Here is a 24,348-nt window from a genome sequence, read left to right as displayed (position 1 = left end):
CATTTCCTGTTTGCGAGAAACTGTCTGTTCAGTGTTTTGTCATTTAAAGCTTCAGTTAAAGAATTGCATGCTCATGCTTTCAGTATTTGCTATGGCTAATTGTTCATGGATGTGTGTTATAAAAAAATTAAGAGAATAATGTCAGAATTAAAGTAATCTTGAAGAATATAGGTAGTTAAAATCAGGTATTATCAACAGAGGCCTGTACTGAAGAAGTGAAGCAATTGGATGAAGAAATGATAAAAGTAGGAATTTTGAGTTTTCTCAGCTAGTTCAAACATTACACCTTTTCGGTATAAATGATCATCTGTCAAAATACTGGTACAGGAACTTTTCAATAATTCCTTTTAACATATTTTCTGGAATCTACCCATTTCAAACAGTGATGATGAAAGAGTAAAGGCAAGAACCGTCTTGCAAATTTGTTTTTCAGGAATGCTGCAATCAGTAATAGTTGTAGACTTAAATATGTAGCACATGCTGCATTAAACCAAGACTAAGAATTAAAACTAGACAATTTGAAGATTAAGCAACCAAGACTCAATAACTGATTTTAAAATTTTATTAAATAAACCACATTAAAATAACATACTAAAATATGTGCAAATAACTTGTTATAATAAATAAAAAATCCTTTTCTTGAGTTCCCTTCCTTAGGGTTTGTAAATTAAAATAGAAAACACTATACAAAGAATATGTGCAAATAATTTGTCATAATAAATAAAAAATCCTTTTCCTGAGGTTCCCTTCCTTAGGGATTTTAAATTAAAATAGAAAACACTTTGACTACCATGTCAAATAAAATTAATGCCAGCATTAATGTTGTTCCTGAAAAGGATAGGAATGCTTAAACAAGGCACCAAAAAAGTATTTGCCGATATTTAAGGATAGCAAATTAACCGCATATACCTTAGCGGAGCCACTCGCTGAGAATGCATCATGATAGAATTTTCCACAGAGAAAAATCCACCTCAACCAGGACTCAAACCCAGAGCTTCCTGATGTCATGCCAGGAGCTCTAACTAGTTGAGCTACCGAGGCTTCCTTCTCTGTGGAAATTTATTTTCCATATTCTATGTGGAAAGTGATTTCGTGACAAACTTAATTAAATAACACATTTGTTTCAGTAGTTATGCTCCACCTACCTCTCTTGCCATAGCCATGAAAGAGAACGAATCATTTCGTTGCTCCTGACTGCTAGCCATCCTTTGATGGCAGCTTAGTATCTCTCTCATGATACCCTCTGTTCTTAATTGGCTCTCTAATTGAGCCTTCCTGACAGAGAGCATTCCCTCTCTAAACTCCTTCCTCTCCTTTCTGTCGTCATCCAGGCTTTTCACAAGGAGGGATAGGTTTTCACATATACCCTACAAATGATTTTCATATTATATTCTCTGAACTAATGTTATGATGATTACATTAATGCTATAAAGTAAATCATTTTACCTTTAATACCTCATTGTGACTTGTTTCTGAGGCTACAAACTCAGAATGCATCTCTTGCATTCTGTCCTCTAAACTCTTTTTTTTAGGCACAATAGGGGCTAAAACAGCAAGTTCAACTATTAGAAATTGGTCACAATATGACAAGGATGAAGAATTAATTATTAAAAACCTTAGCACGAGTTGCTAAATTTATAAACTTATTGCAAGAATAAATGAAACGCAACAAAAAAAATAAGAAGCATCCATATGGAAATGTATATTCACTGGAACAGCTTCGTTGAGTACGGGTTTTATGAAATAAATAACATAGTATTATTAAACATGTTTAATCAAAGATTAATTTATATCCTTTTTAATACTTACATTTTGTTGGAGCTCTCTCAGCTGAAAGAAAATTTTTCCTTAGTTTAGTTTAAAAAAATCAACGAACCACAAAGCAGCTTATGGTCAACTACAGCATGATATCCTGCAATCAAAATTCTAAATTTCACGTACCGCATTGGGCACTGGTACTCGGAAGTTGATGCCACTCATCTTCCCCACACACCACCTTTTATAAATGAAGGATAACAAAATTTCAAACTTCTTCTATCATCGGTACTAAAAATTATATTTCAATCCTGACAAATTGTCTCTGAGATTTATTAAATTACCTCCAAAGGCATAGACAACCCCTCCTCATCCTGCTGTAGACAATTTTCCTTAGTAAAAATAAAATAAAAATTTTGTTATGTCCACTTCACTTCATACTCTGCCTACCTACACTAATTACAATTTCCTCACCACTGAGCCAGAATCGATGGTGTCGACTAATGGAGTTGACGTTTCATCTCCGATAATTGTTAAAATTGACTGCTCCACATCCGTGAGACAGGGAGTACTGCCCTAGAATTGAATGAGTCAGAGTTATAGTTATGAATTGAATGAGAAAGTGAGTCCATAGACAGGAAAAATACCTCCACATTTCCGGTCGCCCTGCGTTCCTTGCGAAGTTTGGCATTTTTTGCCCTTGTCTTCACCCTCAGATCTTTCCAAGCCTGCGTTAATCAAAATTATTAATTACTACATTTACCATAGGGTCTAAAATAATTGTAATCAAAATTGTATCCCGGCAATCATACTCGCTCTCACCCTTTTCCACTGCTCCACTGTTTTTGGAGGTCCGTGTGTATTAAGGAGGTTTGCAACTTCACCCCACATTTTGTCAATAGTGGCTTTCCCATTGATTCCTTGGAATATACCAAGGGCAAAGCTCCTGTGCTCACTCATGAAATTGGTGAGCACCACGCACTGCTTCTTGCTCATTTTCTCCGACCTTTGCCGGGATCTAAAATCGTATTCATCGCCATAATAGCAACATGGGCAGAGAATAGGTTTGAATTTGACGATAAAGGATTGACTATATACAATATATGACATATAACTGTATATGAATAAACTTTAAAGTATAAAAATTTCAACAATTCAGTTTGTATTAATTATTTTACGTTAACTTACGGAATACAGGTTTGGGACTCCATTCCGAATTTCACGATTAACCCGCCTGCTCATAAAAAAATTGACTATCGGATACCTAAGCTCCTATTGGTTGACTAATTTCTAGAGATTTGCTTTCCGAATTTTTCATAGCCACCTTAGCTCCGCATTCTTTCGGAGACTTCTCGTAACTCCTGCCGGTACGTAATAGGGTTGGAGCTACAAATCAAAACAAATCCGGGCGGAGTTACTGATAGCTCTAGCTCCGAGCCAAAGTTACGTAATAGGCCCCATAGACGGGACAGCACATCTCTTCAAAAATCGATGTCTTGCTGGAAAATCTATTGAGAAAGAACACGTTAAAACATAGATAACTACAAGGAGGTTAACATTCGCATCGACTTCACAACGTGATCTCAGCCACGTTGAAACAAATTAAGAGAATAAAAGTGAAATAGAAAAATGTATACGTACCCGGTAATATATAATCGTTCTTTATGAAGTGCAAAGAACACACCAGCATGCTCTTCGTCACCTTTTTCCCGATTTTCAGCCGGTGGATCCACAAATTCCGTCGATCGACCTTCTCCATCTCACACCAATCATTCCTGCGATAGAAAACATCGCCTTGCTTTGGAAATTCGTGAAATCGAACTACGGTGTCCCTACAGGCCTTAAAGAACACTGTGGCACGCAGCAATTCATGTTAGATTTCCCTTTTCTTGGAGAAAAAGTCATCGGAATATTCTCCATCGCAAGCAAACGACACTACTTCTCCTCAGAAGAACCTTTTCTGAATGAGCCGTGCGCCAAAGTATACCCGGACCAGTGATTCTACTTTCGCCCGGTAGTTGGCGTGTAGTTGGCTGGAATCACGAATAAGCGAAACAGGACGTACCGACTCGTCACGAACAACAACCTGTCGTGACGTGAGATTGCTCATGGAATGGCAACGCTGCCTAAAATAAGTTCTGTATAGATTTTTATAAACGATTTACACGAATCCAGAGGGTCTCAGTACGAGTCTAGATAAAGGCAAAATTTTGCCTCTATCTAGATAATCATTTGCCCACACAAGCATCTCCTGACGAGCCAGTGGCACAGAAGGACTTGTACGATTGACTTGAAGGATTTACATTTGAAATTCAGAGACGACAGAAGGTAAGGATAGAGCGAGTACTAGAGGGGGAAGGGGTTCTTTCAAACAGTGTTAGAGGGTAGAAGGTTAGGTAAGCGCAGGAGAGGAAGGAAGAAAATAAGATTTTTAGATAGAATGAAAGGGAGTAGGCCTTACAGTGAATTGAAGAAGGCAGTGCTAGAAAGAAAGGGAGGCTCCCAGATTTCTTCTTTAGTACTCAAAACCTACCTTAATCGGTAGATTACTTTAATAATATTTATGTTTGATACACAGTCAAATGTCGACTAAGGTCTGTTCCATATACATCATACAGTTCAAAAGGATGGCATATGCTGTAAGAGAGTAATTACACGCGAAAAAAAAACAAATAAACGACCAGTCGAGAGGGAGTGATGCTCCATGGAAACCTACCTCAATTGTTATAATACTTTAATAATAATATCAAGTACGTATAATGCACATATAAATTTTATTAAACATTAAAAAAAAATCCTCCCAGGAATTCCACCAACTCTGAGAAGAATTCATCAAAAAACCACCCTTCCCTTAGACGGAACACGAACTGGTATGGACCTGCATCTCGACCGGTCAAGACACGAAGCAGCGTCTCCCCCTCCTTATCCTTCAACCCCCTCCTCCTTTTCTCCTCCGACCACTCGAAAACCTCCCCAGAGCCTACCCGACAAGATTCCACGCACCCGACACCCATCCAACCTCCCACCCACGCCAAGGGATCGCAAAGGCGAAATGCCTTTCGTAACCGAACCCCGTTGGGGTTGGTGCATACTTGCCGCCACCCCCTCACCCGCGGCCATTGTTGCACGAGTCACGGACCCTTTGACAATGACAGAAGAGTGGGTAATATTCAGTAATATCCAAATCCTCACGCGCCGTTTCTCTGTGCTAAATTTTCCCATCTCGCTGGCAGACAATATACGACGATTTTGGCGTGGATTTCCTTTCCAAGTATACGAGACAATCGACCAAGGAAACTGCATATTCCACCGCCTCCCACTTATATCCAAATTTTTATTCGCCAGTATCTCTTATATTTTGTTCACGCTCTCTCAACTTGCTTCGTCAGTTTGTCAGTTTCATCCATGGAATCTTGTAATTGATTTTTAACCCACTTCCCATTTTCGGATCGGCTTGATATTTCGCGCTTAATCTTGCTTCTGATGACAACACAATAATCAATAATCAAACATTAGAAATTTTGTCCCAATATGCTCCAATTTTGTAACTAAATTTCCATAGGTAAAAACAAGTCTGAATTTTCTCAGCATATATCGCTAGCCATACACTTCACGGCAGAAAATTCTTTAACATCTATGGTTTAATCTATTAGAATATTCACCACTAAAAATTAGAAAATTAAATTTAAAAAACACTCTCTTTGCAAAAACAGCAGAAAATGAAAGAAAAACTAAAAATAAGTTTTAATTCTCGAATGATACAGTGTGGGTGGTGGTTAGGTTTAGATATTATCATTGTTATCCAATCCTTACTAACCAATCAGCCTCTTCCACACTCATTTCTAATGAACTTCATCAGCACCCACGCTTTTTTCTCCGAAGAGTTTTCAAAAATGTTTTTTTAAGTATTATTTTAATTAATTTTTTTGAAAGCCAGGTATGCCAAAGCAAGGAGATCTTGAAAATTTGTGAAGCACATCCACGGAGTGTTCGGGTCGATTCATCCACGGTGGCCCCAGTCCATCCTTTTAGAGCTTGAGGCTAAACTGCCACTAAACGCTCGTTTCAATCGGATTTCAAAAATGTCCATTTCCAATATTTGCCCTATTTTGCAAGGAGTAGTTTTAAAAAGTTATTCGGTCGATAGACGATACCATCAAGATATTATATTGTGGTATCAATTAGTTCCCAAATTATAGTTCATTTACCCTTGAAATTCGATTAGCTCCACCGTCAGCAACCAAAGAGAGTGAAAGATTCAAATCCGCAGAGAATGACTGAACATTTAGAGACCGACTGGAGAATCCTCTGCGGTAATATTAGTGCACAGAAGTCCAAGCTCATTTCACAATGTATTTCCACAATACGAAGAAATTAAAAACGTGCATTTCATTGTGAATCGTGTAAACTCGTGAATCGCTTGATCGCATTCGCAAATGCATGAACTCAAGGTGGCAAAAAGAAAACCATGATCAGTGCTTACATGATAGCACGCTCGACCGAGAAAAAGATGGGCTTGAAGTTGTGCAATTTCGTACCTCCGCATAAAACAGGCCTCAGATAATGCCTAGGATGGGTAGTATCCGAATCCCCAAGAGGCAAATTTCCACGCTCAATTCCTCCATCTCACTAGCAGACAATATAAAACTATTTTCGCGTCGAGTTGCTTCTCAACTGAACGAGACAATCGACTTCGCGGCACACTACACACGCGGCCTTCCGCGCAGACAGACCAAACGCTGGCTGATGAATCATGCGAGCATTCGTTCCATGAAATAGAGACAGCGCATACGTGAAAAATCTACCTTGGGGCCCTCATGGTCATCGTCTGCAGCCGTCAACTGTTGACTAGGCATCCTCATTTCGAATTGCATTTGGTGATGGCCTGATGAAGATAATTGCCGAGGGACAACGGAAAGATGGAAAGAACGGAAAAGGAAGACCTCGAACAACATATATGTGTAACAGGTAGATAAGGATGTGAAAGAGAAGAAATACGCAGGTGTTAAAAGATTAGCTTACAGGAGAATTGACTGGAGAGCAGCGTCAAATTAACCTTAGGATTAATGATCACTGATAATGATGAAAGGAAATTCAGGATTCACGTCCACTCCTACGAACGGGCACCTCATAAGAAAAGACTTGAAACTGTCGCATCGCTCACTCTCCATCGATTGTGTTTCATCTTTTTCGCGACAAAAAACTAGTTTAATAACTAATTCTAAATAGTCACGTCAAAATTAAAATGTTGATTTAATATATTGGGCAAATATATTGTCAAATGCTGTCTTCTCAAAACGAGAAGCGAATTATTCTTGGACTAAGAATCACTCTGTGTCGACTGCTAATCATTCTGTGTTCGTCAAAACTTGAAAGCTCTTTAACTGGGAGCGTATTTTATACAGATAAATGCCCAAACTTTTTTCACAATTTACCATCTATTTATCGCAGCCATAGTATTACATAAACGTTAACGTAATACCAGCAACGTATTATTAAAACGGTTGTAGGTAGTCGAAACTGGACTAGCGGCGAAATACGATGGCTACAGCCGAATTCATGGTCCATCGACTAATTTTAGTCACCAAAAATTGAATGGAAAAGATGGCCCACGAGAGACCACCTACCTCCGGATTTCCGCGTAAAATCCACATCCGAGAACGCAAGGTCAAAACCGCAAGGCCACATCACATGGAGCCCTAGAAGGAACATCTCCATCTATTGGGCCAAGGGGACATTTTTATTCACTTTTTATTATTTCTATTTTCGGTTGGTCTATAAGTTTTTTTCTGTTTAATTCTTCTGCTTTACATACTTTATAACCTATGTATCTCTCTATACTATATCACTCGAAGCCTACCTCTGCCGAAAATTGAATGGAAAAGATGACCTAAAAGAGACCATACTTTCGGAATTCCTCGCCCCACGTAAAATCCACATCCGAGAACGCAAGGTCAAAACTATAGGCCACATCACATGGAGCCCTAGAAGGAACATCTCCATCTATTGGGCCACGGGGACATTTTTATGTCCCAGAGTTGAAAAAGGGAGTCGTTTTCGTCACGGTCGGGGTAAGACGAAAGGGGGGAGGGAGGTCGAGGTGCGCGCAGAATGGAAGAAACGTTCCGACTCCTCACAGCGCAGCGGGGAGAAAAGAAGCCAGCAGCGGAGAGAAAGTGTCCCCACCGGAACTGCAGGGAACCCCTTTTCTAACTCCACCCGTAAAAATGGCTTCTTTAGGAGGCTCCACACATACCTGGAGGGTTTGACGCGGACAGGGTCGGTGAACCGTCCACAGACACACACACAAAAAGAAGGCGGGGTTTATTACGCTATTAAGGCGGTCCTAGGCCTTTGCCTTGGAGAACACCGTAATTATCGCGAAGCCCTTACATGCAGGCGTGAAACTCCATGGTGATGTTTGCTGATCGCTGACACAGCGATTTTGTATGGTTACGAGAGAGGGAATACACCGGATCCAGTGGACCGTAAGTTTTCGGGTCAACTTTTCGATGAGATGGTCAATTCGCAACTCAGGATCCGTGACATGATCGTTTACCAAGGCCATAGCCTAAAACAATTTCGGATGAGGGTTTCGTGGAGGGGTAATCTGTTTCAAAGGGGACGAAGGGAAGGGGAACGTATTTCGGGGGGTTCATAGGAAGAGGGTAAACATTAGACATTTGAAATGAAAGGTAGTTGCAATTTTCTGAAATAATTTAATTTGTACGACGTGTTTCAGTCCATAAGAACATGTCATTTATACCTCCCTTCCTCAAGGGTATAAAAATGATGTTCTTATTTACTACAGTGTCTTGTACCAGATGATGGCTCTGTGAGCCGAAAATGGTCGTGCGAATTAAATTATTATGGAAAAGTGCAACTACCTTTCATTTCAATGTATCGAACTTTCCACTATATAACGCCTAAATCAGTTGAACTTATTACACTCATCATCATCAGTCATCAAATCGAAGATTGGTTTAATTGAAAATCGATTATTGGCTGTCCACTCAATTCTTCTATCGGCTGTTCTAAAGGTTTTTGTCTGAGTATTTCTTCTGATTTACATCCTTCACCACCTCCTCAAAGTATCTCTTCCGTGGCCTATCAATGCCGTTCTTCCCTTCCACTGTAACTTCAACGATAAATTTCATAAATTTAAAAAAAATTAATTTAATTTTTCTGGAGTAAAATTTTACCGCCAATAACTCGATAACTAAATGAGTGATTAAAAAGCAGATAAGTAAATGACTTTTATTTTTTAAAATTCAAGTAGAGCAAATCGAAAAATTTATTGAGAATATGATAAATTTAGTAATCAAGTACAATTCAATTCAACATATAACTAAATTTAGTCCCAAATATAAGTACTATCTACCAAATAGGGCCTTGAGTTGGATGAAGTGCGATTATCACCATCATGGACATTCCATCCGTTACGGTAAGTTTAAAATTCATGAATCTCTCCTGCCATTCAACCTTCCCATATAGCATTTCCTTATTTAATTTGACATGAAACCTAGTTTTCGTCCAATCCATGACCTTTGTTACCTACCCCCTCATACCCTGTAAATGAAAAATCCTCCTCGCACGCAGATTTCAACATTCAGCCGTCCCAAAAAGTACACGCTCCATTGAAACCCATCTCCTCCTCATCTATTCCAGCAGTTTCCATTCCTCACCCACCACGTCCAGCACTTCCTCTTTCTTTTTCCTCCATGTACATATCACCTATCCATTTTCCTCTCCTAACTATAGCTCCAACGTCCCTTGCCTATCATAATCCTGCTTATTTAGCGTTCACTAAGTTTCTCACAAGATCCTGAAAAGTTATACGCCAACTTTGAATTCGGAATCACAACGGGAAAATTTCCGAAAAATATCACATCCAAAGGAAAGTGGCATTCCGAATTCACGATCTGTTTTGTTGACTACTTTGGGTAATTCATATGCATAGACACTTCGCGGATCCCTCGGAAACAAACCTCAGGAAAAATTACAATCACAATTAAGATTTCTATTACGTTTCTGAGCCAAAAATTAGCGAATAACCCCTTCACCCCCCGAGCGAAGCCTGGGTTCGATTTTCGGTCTTGATGAACATTACATCTATGTAATACGTGTGCATTCCTTAGTCCTCAACGTGACCTATTCTAAATTATTTCACAATAAGCGCTTCCACCCCTCTTTAATTTGATTCACGAATTATCTTTAACGATCGACGGGAGACAAGCTGTTCCTAAACGTCTTCCCGATTGCGTGCAAACGCCGCGAAAAGATTGAAGCATTAGATATAGGTTTAAACTTTAAGGGAGCACAAAGCGTCTTCATTTCCACACAAGTGCGCATTAATAGGCAATCACTCTCAACAGTTGAAGTGAGAGCAGCAATGCATTACGAAGTGGGTACCAGACATTATGCAAATTGGGACGCAATTGCAGCTCCGCAATGCATTCAACACAGAAAAATCACAATTCAGAGCCACAGACGGGGAGTAATCATCCGCAGATGATGAATCGTACCCTCCAAAAAATTGAAATTAGCATAAAATAATCATAAAATGCTAAGTGAAAAACTTCCGGTTCATATAAAACAAATTGTTATGCATACTTTATATCCGGCGGATGACGTGCGACGCTTGGCATCGGGATATGGTGGTTTAACGCAAGCATTTCCATTAGATTAAACACGCCTAAACGGAGGAAGACTGCTAATGATCAAAGTTAAACCGAGGTAGAAGATTAAGGCACTTTAGAGCAAAACAATCCATTCCATGCGTATAATTATTCGATTTCTCTCCCCTTAAAATAATTGGTCACACGTACTACATACATTCTGACGCTTAGGATAGGAAAAAATATAAACACTTTGCTATTCATCCCAGCTAGCATCCCTCCCACTATGAATTCCTACCTTTAATAGGGAGAAATGCCTAATATCCTTCATTAAACCTCAAAGACGTTTTTCAAAAACGCTTCCCTCACCAAACCCACCATATCTAGCACTTCCTCATTCCTTTTCAGCTCTGTTCAACTCACCCATGTAATACCCAAATCGCATCTCGTCGCAAAAGAAAACTCGCTATAATAATTTGAATTGAAAATTTTGTAATAAAATTCTTGCTATATAACTAATAAAATGTATAATATTAAATAATTTTCAATGGAGAAGATAAAAATGTTAAAGTGTCAATTAACGCGGTCACAGCCCTTCGATTTCACTAAAATTTGGAGCAATCCATCCCAAAATTTCTCAGTAATTATGGAACTGTTACATCACACCGATTGCTTGGCTCTTGATATTTTTTTGATTGGTGAGACAAGAATGGGCAGGGGAAACTAAAAATTAGGTACAATCTGGTCTATTTGAATTGTAAGAACATGCATTATGGGTGATAGAAGGCCAATTTTTGGCAAGCGATAGGAAAGATCAGAGTATGAATTTTGATGAAATTAATTCAGATATTTACGACAAACAGTATTAATGGTAAGAAGACTTAAAAAAACTAAGAGATATGACCCTGAAAAGGAAATAATTCTACCATAATAACCAGCTAATAATTCTCATATCCGGAAAGGAAAAACAGCGATTTACAAATGATTAGATGTGTCCGGGCATACAGTATTTGTGGTACGTCTTTGGCAGACCTCCGTTGCTAACGAGTGTTTACTCGTTAAAGGAGAACTTAAATGACGACAAAAAATACACTGAAGACTTTAAATAAACTGCCTGTCAAGTCTTCGAGGAGCTCAAAAGTCACAGAAACTCCAATGAAACTGTTGACGACCATAAAATGCTCCGTTAAAACGATTTCACGCAAGAGGTGAGGAAGCAATACACACGTTGGCGTCAATATGGCGAGAGGGAAATCGGGTCATACATGAACATGTAAAGTGCGAGGCCAAACCTGTCTAAAGGTAGGTCACACTATATAAATTACAGATTAAACATATGCAAATCCTCCTACGGCAAGAATTCTGAAAAAATTCAACCTTCAAAGCCATCTGTTAAAATACTAGAGCATTTCCAAATGTAATTAGCTTAAAAGATCGGTAAGGAAAAGTGAATCACATCGTATATGCTGTAATCTACCTCAAACACTTTAGATAACCACAGCCACATAAAGTAGAGACATTTTTGATTAAACAGCGACAGATCACTCAATTAAATTCAAAAGCTGAGTGTAATACACCGGCGGGATCAATTTTATGACACCCTTATTAAATATTATTAAATTAAAGGCATTGGAAATCCAATAGAAGTATAATGTTTTATTACAAACCAGATAAATTTCGGACAAAGGATCCATAAACGCAAGAGCAAATTTTCCGCTATTCAATTTTTATACAGGCCTTAAGACGGTGCTGGCACTAAATCCCGACAAAAATCATAAACGCTGAACCATCTGATCATCGATAGGCTGTCTTAAAGAGGCTCAAAAATTTACCTGATTGCCGTACGATCGATACGAGGCTATTACCTCGATAAAAATCAGTTTAAAAAAAACGGTCTTAAATCAGTCAAAATCACGAAACAGGAAACTACCTCACAGGGGTCGGTACATTTACAGGGACCTCCACCACTTACAGTTAGGAAGACAGAAATTTTACTTAGCTTTTATCATACGCGTAATAGTACCATCTCCTTATTCGAGGGGATTCGCAGCTCCCACACAATGATAAGAGCTAAAAAATGTATCGTACGATATGCCGTCGCCGGACACAAATTTTCGCTTAGGCAAACGCAACCATTGGCCAGAGCACTCTCGGTGGAGAATTTGACTTCTGATCAAAGCACCTCCATAACACAGAACCATGCCATTTTTGTCTGAATTGGATCGTATACAGAAAAATCATCCTAAAACTGCGGCAATAAAAACACACCTTGGAGGTATTCTTTTTTAATTTCGGCCGTAAGCGCAAGAGCCCTATGACGATAAGAAAACATATTTAAAACAACAAAAAATAGCATTTTATGGACTACTCGCAAAGAAAATGATATAAAAATGAAATTCTAATGTTATCAAAAGAATTTATCAAAGTATTGTTTTTAGCTTTATCTTTATTCAACTACCACAGAAAACAAAAAGAGATTTCTCGAATTCCTCAACCTGAGAGCTAAAATGAGAATTTATAGTAAATTAGAACACGCGTTCTGTAAGCATAGCAGTTAGTCATCCCATCCCTCCTAAAGAACTTGTATGTGTCAATGAAGAAAATTAATCAACAAAGGTATTCTTAATGACATCAATTTCCTTCCCAATAACCCAATCACAATTAGCAAATTTTGACCTTAATCACCCGGGAAATGTCCGACTACATTACTAACTGAAAAACTAAAAAATTATCCGTAAGAAAGCATCTATTCTAAGAATATACACTCATAACTTATTTCCCTCGAAAATGGGAAAGGTATCGTGAAGATGATCAGAAAGCTTATTTGACGATTTGAGTACCGTTCATTCGGATAGCCAATAGGGTGGTTTCCTATTACTTTTTTAATGCCTAAATCGAAAGATTATTACTCCTGGAGTACGTATTTCACGCTTTTAGATTTTTAAATGACGATATCTATTTTTCGCGATTAAATGAAAAGTGAAAATTTTCTAGCGCGCGAAAACGCGACGCGTAAGTATGAATGTCGGGAAATCTCTCCGTGTGACATATTTCTGGTTCCCGCTGCCGCCTTGTGAGGTGACCTTGAGGCGAGTTGAGCGCTGATACGACGCAGGCTGCTAGCGGGTAGCTGAGTACCCTGCTGGCTGGTAGCGCTTGGTTTAAATAAGGATTATTAATACCTTATCAAATGAAGAAAACTTTCCGACCTTAGCCAGTTTTAATAAGTGATTATTAAGACATGTTTCCCTGAGCTCTGCGCCTCATGCATGCATTGGTAACCTCAGACGACGTATAACTCCTATCTTCTCGTATAGAAACTAGGCCCCTGTGACGTCACGTGGAGTGATATCGTATGGGCGCCAATCTGGCCCTTTTCAAATGAGGATAAAAATGGACCATTGCCATTCGTCTAAACCGGTATTTCTAAAACGAAATAATTTGTATATTATGAATACAGTAATGGTGGGCAACGAATCGCAATCAATGACTTTCGTTTTCTTTGATGAAGGAAACTACCCTATTTAAAGATACCAGGAGAAAAAAATTGCACCACGATGGAAGAAACGTGGGATCGAGCAATAACCTAGTCCTTAATATGAAAGAGTCAAATAGATACCAATCTACGGTCGCATTTGACAATCGTTTCCCAAAGGGGGCGACACGGCCTTCTACGTGCCTCTGGCTCTAGAACACGGAAAAGAGCCAGCGACGCGTGTCTCGTAGCGAAGGCACGCGATTGAGCCGAGTACACGCATCAGTGACGCGTGGATACGCGTGAGGCGCTTGGCAATTATCTCGCGCATTTCCCGGCCTAGCGACGACGACGGAGCACCTCGTTGAAAGTGAAAAAAAAAACAAGAGAAAGAAAACACACTCCGCGTACGGCATTTTACTCGGACCACTGGTCACGAGAGTTTGTCAATCTCTCGTCGCATCTGACTGGCACGCGAAATTATGATCGCTCCCGAAATTTTTTCATTCTTTTCGATAAGGCACGCGATATGCCCAGACGCCGCGCCGATCGGAAAATCCGTATTACGTGGCTTATGACCGAATCGCTGAAAAAGGAAATCGCATTGAAAATAAACCATCAACAAAGGACAGCTAAAATACCGCTATGGAAGGAATCATCGGTGCTCTACTCAAAGGACTCGAAATTTCCGAGTCACGAATGTGACTTGCAATGAATTAGAGATACATGAGCTCAAATATACCCCACCTACAACTTGGAAACGAAAACTATGCATACATTTTTCATGTTGGATGAGTTTTCATGAATCTATAATAGATTTTTCCAAAAAAATAGCGTCTGGCACACAAATTTCCTCATTTATAAGTAATTTATCCATCAAGTAAATAAGTTATAAAAAAAGTTTGAATACCCCTTACCCTTGAGTTGGGTAGTGTGAGTCCAAGTATCTGAGACTAGTGAGACTAATGAGACGCTGCGCAACAATAAAGACCCATTATTCCTAGCATAAAATATTACCATATTAGCATATGTCTACCACCAACTTCAATTATAAGTCACCAAAAACGATAGTGGTATTAGGTTCCTTAACTCTACTTACGATGATAAACGCAAAAGCATCTAAATTAATACAGGAATGATATCTACAATAACTAAAAACATATTAAAGACACACTTGGGGAATCCGTTATGTTTTATTTCAAGGCTACCTTGAACTTAGGTAGTCATAGATGCCCAATAAAAACTGACTTACTTTGAGTCGAAGTGATACTGCTGGTTGAGCACTGTGAACATCTTTTGGTAGAGGGTCGCAAAGAAGTTATCCATTGCATCCGCCAGTTCGATATTCCCTCGTGCGTAGTACTTCTCCAACTTTTCGAACAGGTCAGTGAACACGTAGGAATTCTGCTCATAGATGACACCATACGTCCTCTTGAACATCTCGTGGAAGTCTTTCTTGGAAGTTTCCAGAAGATCCCGAAAAAATTCTGAAATGAAATCAAATACAACCTTCAGTTCATTGATTTGATCTCCACCAACTACGCGAGCTGCATACCGACTCGAGCTCTCTTTTCTCATTTTCTCAGATGGAGACACGGAATATACTTTTTGTCACTAGTACAAATAGGAGACTCACAAAAATTCAACACTTTACAGTAAATGGATGATAGAAAAGGATCACATAAATTCATTGCTTATTGTTTCAATCCCCAGGTTGATTCTAGTGACTAAGGTGATCTATTGACGCACATAAAAATAGCAATCAGATCCCAGTTATAAAGCGCTGAAATTTTCAGGGCACTGAAATAGACCCAAAGTATGATCTGGAGCGTAGCGCTTTACGGTGTGTAAATGTGGACGATTAGGAAGGCGTACGAGAGAAGACTGGAGGAGTTCAGGATGTGGGTGTGGAGAAGAATGGAGAAGGTGAAGCGGACGGACAGGACGAGGAACGACGAAGACATGGTGGGTGAGGAGAGACAACTTCCAGATGAGATACGGAAAAGATAGAAGGTATGGATCGAGCGAGTACTGACGGAGAGGGAATGCTGAAAACGGTGTTAGAAGGTAGAATGCTGGGAAAACGAAGAAGAGGAAGGAAGAGAATAAGATTTTTTTTAGATAGAATGACATAGAGTAGGCCATAAGGTGAATTGAAGAGGGAAGTCCATTAAGGGAGGGTAGACTGTCAGAGTACCTGTTAAATAATATTCCACACCAACTTACTTTAATCGGCAAGATACTTTAATGAATAAAAAATAAGTAGACCCTCATCAGTATATACTGGATCTAAATTCGTAACATTTTCCGCAGCAATTTTCTGAGGTAAAACTTATATTTGAGGAAAAGGAAAGGTTGACATGGGTCTACTCTATATATTCTGAACAGTTCAAGATGATAAGTTTCATATTACAAAAGTTACAACACACAAAAAAATACAAAACACAAATGGCCGAGTTTGAGCGATGCGTAGTCTTCACTCGAATACAACATCGTTTTTCGGACGCTTATAGTCATCAGCCAATAGTGCCAGACGATGCTTGAGTAAAAGACATAACAATTAAAAACCACAAAATGTAAATAATTCCACCCTTATATTAAATGCATGTCGGTTTCACTACACTCGTGTCATTACAGTAGATACTCTGGAGTTTTAGTTTAGCAAAGTTAAAGATTTCATTAGACTACATTAGTGAGCTCACATCACACCCAGCGGGCGTGAATACATTCAATTGAATGCTTGTGTCGCAGGCACGACAATTTCGTTAGATATCGTTAAGTCCGGAATATTTTTCTTCGCTTCGGAAGATGCATAACTCGAGCTCCACGGGTCGTATTCTCCCTTTTTCCTACCGCATTATTTGCTCAAACTTTACACCATAATCTTAAGATACATATAATGTGTAGAGTTTTCTTGTCAACATTTGCCTGCTAAATTTTAGGAAATACCCGAAAAAATATTTAGGTAACTCATTCAAATTTGGTACGCAATAAAACATTTACAAGGGTTCACTGAATATTGATGAAAACAACTAATGAGGTGGGAAGCTTTTCTTCCTTTATATGAATATTGTTCTTCTTTTTTCACCAGAAACATTTTTTTAATTCCAATAGTATTAACCCAACTCAATGAAACAACTTCATCAACAACTATAACTCATCAAATGCCACCTTAACGAAAGTCAATATTAAAAATGTTAGGTTTGCCAGTATCAACAAAGTATTCGGAAAATTTCAAGATGATAACTAACTTTTTGAAAAAGTATATGATAGCTACGCAACGAAAAAAGACTGATTAAGCAAGACTGGTGCGTCCCCTTAAAATATTTTTGCCTCACCGGCAAAAAAGCTCCCGCAGGATTTCTAGACCGTTGAGAAAGAAATTTGCAAGAGGAAACCCGAATGAAAACCTTGCAGACGCAGCGCCAGAAGAATCTTCGCAGCATTACGAATTCCGTCGGCCGAACTAAAGGCGAAAAGAATACCCCACCCACGAAGGATCTTTTACGGAAGAACGGTGAAAATTCCGGCGAAACCATCAAAAAAAGCAGTGAAGTTGTAATAGCCGAAAAATTTTCCGGAGACACCGTAGGTGCTTTTGGCGGCATTCTCAAAGCCCAATAAATCCCAGAGAACTACCGCCCCTTTATGACGCCGTCTGCCTCTGAATGCGCCTTCAAACTCCCTGGCTGTCATGCCGGTTGGAAATCAACAGCGAGGGGTCCCGATTGTTGCTGAGTAAGACGTCACGTTTCCGTGGTAACATCGACCACCTGTGCTTCCGCGAACCAGGTCATCCGTACTCCCAAAACGACGTTCCTCAGGGTCTCATTACGTCTCCATCCCAACGCTGTAGATTTCCTCTAAGGATATATTCCTTGAAATCTTCCTGGAAGCTATGACCTATCTTCTTCCCGACGTTCCTCCAAACGCAGTAGCGCAACCAGACCAACAGGATCCGATGATAATCCTCAGCCATCTTAACCACGGGCAGTGAACGTATATATTATTCTCATAAACATAGCAATAGCTGATTCCTTACAAAATATTTATTTTATGTGACACTAAACGTACATATTATGTCCATATAGCTATATAGGTCTATACCACTAAGTCAGATTCCTTAAAATACATTAGTTATAGAACATTGAACATATATATTTAGCTCATTTAGCAGGCAAAGACCCATTTTTTTTAAATATTAGTTGTAGATGACATTGCAGGTATATATTATGCTCACATAGCTGGCAAAGGCTGATTATTTTAAATATATTAGTTCTAGATGACATTTTACGTATACATTACCTAAGTTCATATAGCTGGCAAAAGCTTATTCCTTAAAAAAAAAATTAGTTCTTGATGAGTGTCCCCATTTGTTATGACAATTACATTTGTACACTAATTATCCTTCTTTCGTAGCTCTTAACACTTGTACCGTCTTTGAAGATTAATTCCGATGCTTTTGCTAACGTCCTCTCGCAGTTAGCTTATGCTTATCGTATGCTTGCACGAGCAACTATTTTTATAAATTATTTATTTAAAATCATTCATTGATTAATAGTATTCCTAAAAAAATTAACTACGTCTAAAGCCTGAATCACACGATCATTTCGATCCATCCCTTTCGAGGGACAGCTCCAGCGATCGCTCCAATGTTGACGGGAAATAATGACCGTTTCTCGCGATATTTTTCCCACGACGGCTACTACTTCCAAAGAATGGTCCTAGCTAAAATTTTAATTTTATGAGACTTGACTTGACTTTTCGTTTTATTTAACCTGGCCCGGGTGAGGCCACAATCCGGCCCCCTCTTCCCCCGGGCCAGGGCTAAGAGAGAGAGCTCGAGTAATATTTATGGCAACATTCTATCCTTCTGTATTTTTTTCACTTCATACTTCACGAGGAGGATTTACTATGGAGGTTGCAAATATACTGGAGGGGGCACCACTGGTTCCGAGCGTTGAGCGCAGTGTGGCAGGAATGGGGGTGCTTGGGTAGGGTAGCCACGCCTACTTTGACCGAAACATTGATAATGCTATAAGAGCCATGCTAACTATTTGGTGAAATATTCGATCACGACCGTTGTTACGCTAAAATCAACTATCGGAAACGAACTCATTAAACCTTTTTTCTATCATTATGGGAAGGCTTCGTGAAAATGTGCCTCGAATATCTTTTCCCAAGGAGAAATTATTGTCAATCACCACGGTTATGCTGTGCAACTAGCTTAGCCGAAAATAACATTTTACAAGTGTAAAATATCCATTCCCCTGCACTTCTACTGGTAATTAACAAGATTACAGCCAATGGAAATCTTGCGATAGCGGACCGGTCGCAATAATAGTACGAAAGTATGTTCACGACGATATATTATCACCACAACATGACTATATGGACAGTTTAATATACACAGTAGTATGACGAACGATCGGAAAACTCCGACGACAATCAAGAAGAGATTGTTGCATTTTCATTTTATAAACCAGAGGCGATATAGGGAATAGAATACTTGATTATATACGCACACTGTTTGAGACTAGCATAAGTCCGAAAATTGTCCAACCAAGATGGCAGAATTCCGACCACGCTTAAAACTCGAATACAGCGCCTCCAGATACTTAAAACCTCCTTGGGATTTACGAACTTTTCCCTCTGAAGCAACAAGTGAAATCTTAAATGAGAATTTTAAAGTATTTAGCTTACCGTCGAACTTGGTGGCTCGCGTGGTGAGGAGCGAGGAGACCCGGCTCAATTGGTCGGTGAGCACCCGGTCGAAGGCCGCCCTGCTCTTCTTGCTGAGCCGCCTCTCGATGGCCTCCGTGCAGCACATCGGGTCGCCCGTGTTCGGCGGCAGACACAGCATCCCGCCCACCTCCACACCTGCGGAGGACAAAAGAAGATCGGGGAAAATATTAGTGAGGTCTCAGAGGAAATATTTAAACAAGAACGCACCTGCATAGTGGCTGCGAAGTAACCCGAAGACGAGGCCAACATTAAAACTTCAACTTCCGTGTTAATACAGGAAATGGAACAGTTAGCAAAGTCAGTACTCATAAATACATTCTATTAAAATACAAACACTTTTCCTCGTTCGAGAGCACAAAATCTAAATGAAACTGAATTTCCAATAAAAATGAACAGCATGAAAAGAAACATTACCGTGGTTGTCAATCAGATATTTATATTTTTGTCATTTTAATCTTGGACCCATGCAAAGAAGTCGATGCGCACTTATTATATGCTCAAATACGAATATATGGAGTATAAATAAATGGATATTTTTACGTCTGGAATTGTAATATCGTTGGTTATAAGCTGTTCTTGACTCAATACTGAAAAACTCAAGATATAGCCATTTCAGTTCCAACAATGACATGATGATTCGGAAAAACATTTCCATGAAAAAACGAATAGAAATACACCTACCCAAATACACTATCATCAAGGAATTCAGATGACTCCCATTATTGACACTTTACCTGATTATAATACTGAAAGCAACATTTACTCAGTTCGGATGAATAAAGTATATAAAATACACATACGATAAATATGAAGTGATAAATAAAATGAACTTGACTGCATACGCTGATTCACCACATTTTTTCCAATTTAAAATGCCATGTAAGCAGCATAAGAAACAAGAAAATAGTTCAACAACTGAAAATTTAGCGAAAATGGAAGGATATTGCCGGGATAAGGAAACTTAAGGAAGTGAGGGCGAAAGAATCCGGAAATTCTCAAGACCCATGTGAACGTCTCTCGGATTTGAAACAAAACGCAGGCGGTCAATCGGAACTTCAATCGCTACAAAGGGCGCTGCTAATCGCTCCACATCCATCGCGTCCCGGCCGAGATCCCGACGTGGGAATCTCTCACGGATGAGGAACCTTACACACCTCCCGTTCCCTTCTGCCTCCTCCCATGCCACTGCCGAGCGAGGTAAATGAAAAGGGGAACTCTAGTTAAGAAGACGCATACCTCTCCATCGATATCTTTGTCGACGGATAAAAAACAATACCATAATTTTTCATCATTATAACATAATCACTATAAGTCGACAATCCTAAGATTGGTTTGACGCAGTTCTCCATTCCTACTCTCTCCTATTCACCAGCCTTTTTATATCAACGAATTACTTCTCTATTTCATCCTTTATAATCTGTCATATGTAACTCATTCGGGGCCTTCCCTTACCCTTCATTCCTTCCACCTGTCCTTCTAGGATTCTTTTCATCTGGTCATCATACCTAAGAATACGACCAACTAAGTCGTCCCATATTTTCCTTAGAGCTTTTAGAAGAATTGTCTTTTCTCCCAATCTTCTCAGCACTTCCTCATTACTTACTCGTTCGATCCAATTCATATTCATCATTCTTCGGTAGCATAATTTTTATAAAATAAAATTTTTTTAAACTAATAATATTAAAGATACTCTTTGGAACATTAGGGTCCATTTGAAAACACGGGATGCGATAAGGAGTAGTCAAACTAAAGGAACCTACGCGGGTACTCTGGCTAATTGACCTCTTAAGAGGACGCATATGTCCTGCATCTAACACTAAAGTTCAGTCAGAAAAAACTGACACCACCGTAAGTATGATACTACGTATAAAATGCCCTTACCACAATTTACCCAAATATGAAACAATTTTACAAATAAATAAATTTTACACTAGGGTAATTCATGAGGTTAACATTTTAAAAATTTGAGAGACAGGAAAATGCTGACATATATCTACTCTTTTCACCATAAAAATTTCGAGATAAAAATACGTAAGTCCCCACCAATGATGAAATTGACCACTTCAAGAGCATAAAAACAACTGAGGAGCTTGAAGGAAATTTACTTATACTTTGCTGTACCGGTGTATATATTTACTTAAATTTACGTATACTTTGCTGTACCGGTAAGATCAAAACTCACCACAAGCAGCCAGTTTACAACATTTAAATAAAATTGGCGCATGCGTATCGTTGTCTGTGTAAAGTGTTGTTTGCGTGGAAAAAGAAAGATTATAAAACATTGGGATATTGAATATTTGCATATATTTTTTCATTTAATAATTTTTTAAAGTAGATTATTTAACTTTTTTCTTTTGTTAGAGAATAAAGTATGTGCCTTCCCTCAACAAAAAAATATATTTTTAAAATTATATTAGTCTCTTTTAAATTCCATTTGCAAGGTAATGGAATCATAATTGCCTCGAAAAAGCAAGGAAAATTTAAAACCTGTGATTGGAAGAAGGTACGGCATAATATAGTATTACCGAAAGGGATAGCGCGCTCACGAGGGAAGTTGAACAAGACGTTGGTAAAACCACAATGTTTTTCTCTTCAATACAAGAATGTTAATCAATATGGCTATAATTAGCATTCATAGATTCACACGCTAATTTAAAACCGCATATTCGAATACAATCGAACACGAAACCTATTTATTTCAACACACATGGATCTGGCTCGAATAATTTCCGCGTCTAACACTAAAGGGCAGTCTGTAAACTGACAAAATCCAAGGAAACCTCGATAGTTCACGCCATATGGAAACCATGGTATATGCTCATTAACACAATGTACGGTTAAATCAGCATAAATTTCCTCCGAGTTGGAAAAACATAAAACGTCGCGACGACGGAGAGTCCTCCACCGAACTAAACCTTGAAATTTATTCAGACACTTTTAAGGCCACGCTACTAGAGCTGCAAGTTACTCGCCCGAGAAAATCTTGAATCCAGACCTGCATTTGTCACCCGTTATTACATCTGATACAGCGAACGACTCATGAGAACGTACAATTTTGCCACTGCCGCGCAGCTATAGGTAAAAACTGAAGAGCGTGCGTCGCTCTCACATCTTGACAAATAGACCATTACACACTTGCAGGGCTGCAGAGACTAAAATAAATATCGCCCCCTTAAGTATACGCGGCTGCCTCCCCAATGGCCAACGCCAAAACTTGGGAAGGAAAAAAATCGGACAAAAACGCTCTCTGGTGAGTGGAGCGCGGATTAGGAGGAGGGGGGTGAATCACGGGAATGAAAAGAAACATCAGAGGAGCACTGAGCCAAGACGTCCGAACTCTGGATGATTCTTGGAACTCGAGTTCTTCGCGCACAAAAAAATACCGTCTTGAAAAGCCATAAAATACCACTGACTACTATGTCTCTTCCTTTCAGGAGGAATAACGTTTTCCTAAACGCCAAGGCCCGACAACCGCGGTCATTAATAAAAGCGATGAGATGCCCAACGAACGATCGGAGAACCTCTGACGGTCGAATGGTAACTTAACATGTCTCACAAAAAAGCCAATGACATTTCAAAGAACAGAACACAATAGCCTCGTTGAACATCGAAACAAGCATCAGTGCATGCTCTGCGTATCCTCATTGAATATATTCTACGAGAAAATATGAATGTACGAGGGCAGTTATTTTTCTAACTCCGATCGCTCATCAAAAACACCATACAAGCGACAGGCGGGTACTGCGCAGGTAGGGCAATTGCGCGTCCTCCGTACCACACCCTCAAGTCATTTCAGACCGTAAGTTGCTAGTTTAAGGTTAGTAGAAATCTCATTATCTACACTGCCTCAATTTATTCTCCCGCCAAGGGTGCACTGCGGAGAGAGAGCCAGAAAACTCGACGAAAGGCTTCAGTATTCATATGTCTTCACCTTTATGCCGATAAAAGAGAATTTTTTATGCACTGTAGCTAGAGTGTGTAACAGTGTTAAACATTACGTCTACTTCCATTCAAAACAAAAGAAGAGAGATTCTGACTTCTGGAAGTGTTCTGATACATGACAACGCCCGTTATCTCAGCGATGGGGCAGCCCAACTGCTCCTTGAGCAATTTCAATGGGACATTTTCGTTCACCCGCCGTGCTATGTCGACATAGTGCCGTGTGACTTCCACCTTTACGCTGAATTGAAGAAGTAGCTATGAGGGAAGCGTTTTCAAACGGGCGATGAGCTTCAGGACAAAGGCAAAATTAGTAGAAAGTCATTGGCGGCCATATCCTATGCAGAAGGTACAGTAAAGCTTTTCCACAGGCACAACAAATTCCTCAATCGCCGAGGCGATTATGTCGAAAGGATACCACAAGTGTGCTTAATATTTAGCAATGAAATAATTTGAAATCAATCACTTCGTCTTCTGTTCATGACCCATCGGAGTTTGAAAAAAAGTCTCTCGTAATTCAATATAATTAACTATATACATTAATAAAGAGAAAAGTTTTCTAAGCCGTTATAATCATTGGCACAACAAATCCCAGTCAATCCCTATGAAATGCTCAGATATAACGAAAAGTTTACTATTTACCGAGCACCTTAAGATTCTTTTTTATAAATAATGCGTCTTATTGTTCTTCTCTTCAACGACATGCCGCTGAGAAGGTACATGAAGATGAAGGCAGAGAGAAATACATGAATATTTAATATTTCCATGATATCTCACACATTTTGTTTTGAGCAAAAATCACAAATAACCAATCTG

General features: G+C 39.2%; 1 protein-coding gene and 1 long non-coding RNA gene across 3 annotated transcripts in view; both read right to left on the bottom strand.

The window, feature by feature from the left end:
- Nucleotides 1-24,348, bottom strand: part of LOC124160801 (glypican-6) — a 248,165-nt gene that overhangs the window by 20,413 nt on the left and 203,404 nt on the right. Inside the window, exons 2-3 of the mRNA XM_046536843.1 lie at nt 19,552-19,728; nt 15,101-15,335 (exon numbers count right to left, since the gene is read on the bottom strand). Coding sequence (XP_046392799.1) covers nt 15,101-15,335; nt 19,552-19,728 — 412 coding nt within the window. The remainder of the gene's footprint in view (nt 1-15,100; nt 15,336-19,551; nt 19,729-24,348) is intronic.
- Nucleotides 640-2,425, bottom strand: LOC124160803. Of its 2 annotated transcripts, XR_006865240.1 has the most exons (5): nt 2,230-2,425; nt 2,100-2,147; nt 1,942-1,996; nt 1,447-1,830; nt 640-1,367 (listed from the first exon to the last, which is right to left on the bottom strand). It is a non-coding gene; the product is annotated as an uncharacterized LOC124160803 (long non-coding RNA). The 2 variants fall into 2 exon arrangements; XR_006865239.1 differs by having other exon boundaries at nt 1,447-1,996.

This window comes from Ischnura elegans, chromosome 6, assembly GCF_921293095.1.
Source record: "Ischnura elegans chromosome 6, ioIscEleg1.1, whole genome shotgun sequence".
Classification (NCBI taxonomy): domain Eukaryota; kingdom Metazoa; phylum Arthropoda; class Insecta; order Odonata; family Coenagrionidae; genus Ischnura; species Ischnura elegans.
The sequence above is the reverse complement of the archived record's forward strand: the minus strand, read 5'-3'. Positions and strand labels throughout refer to the sequence as shown.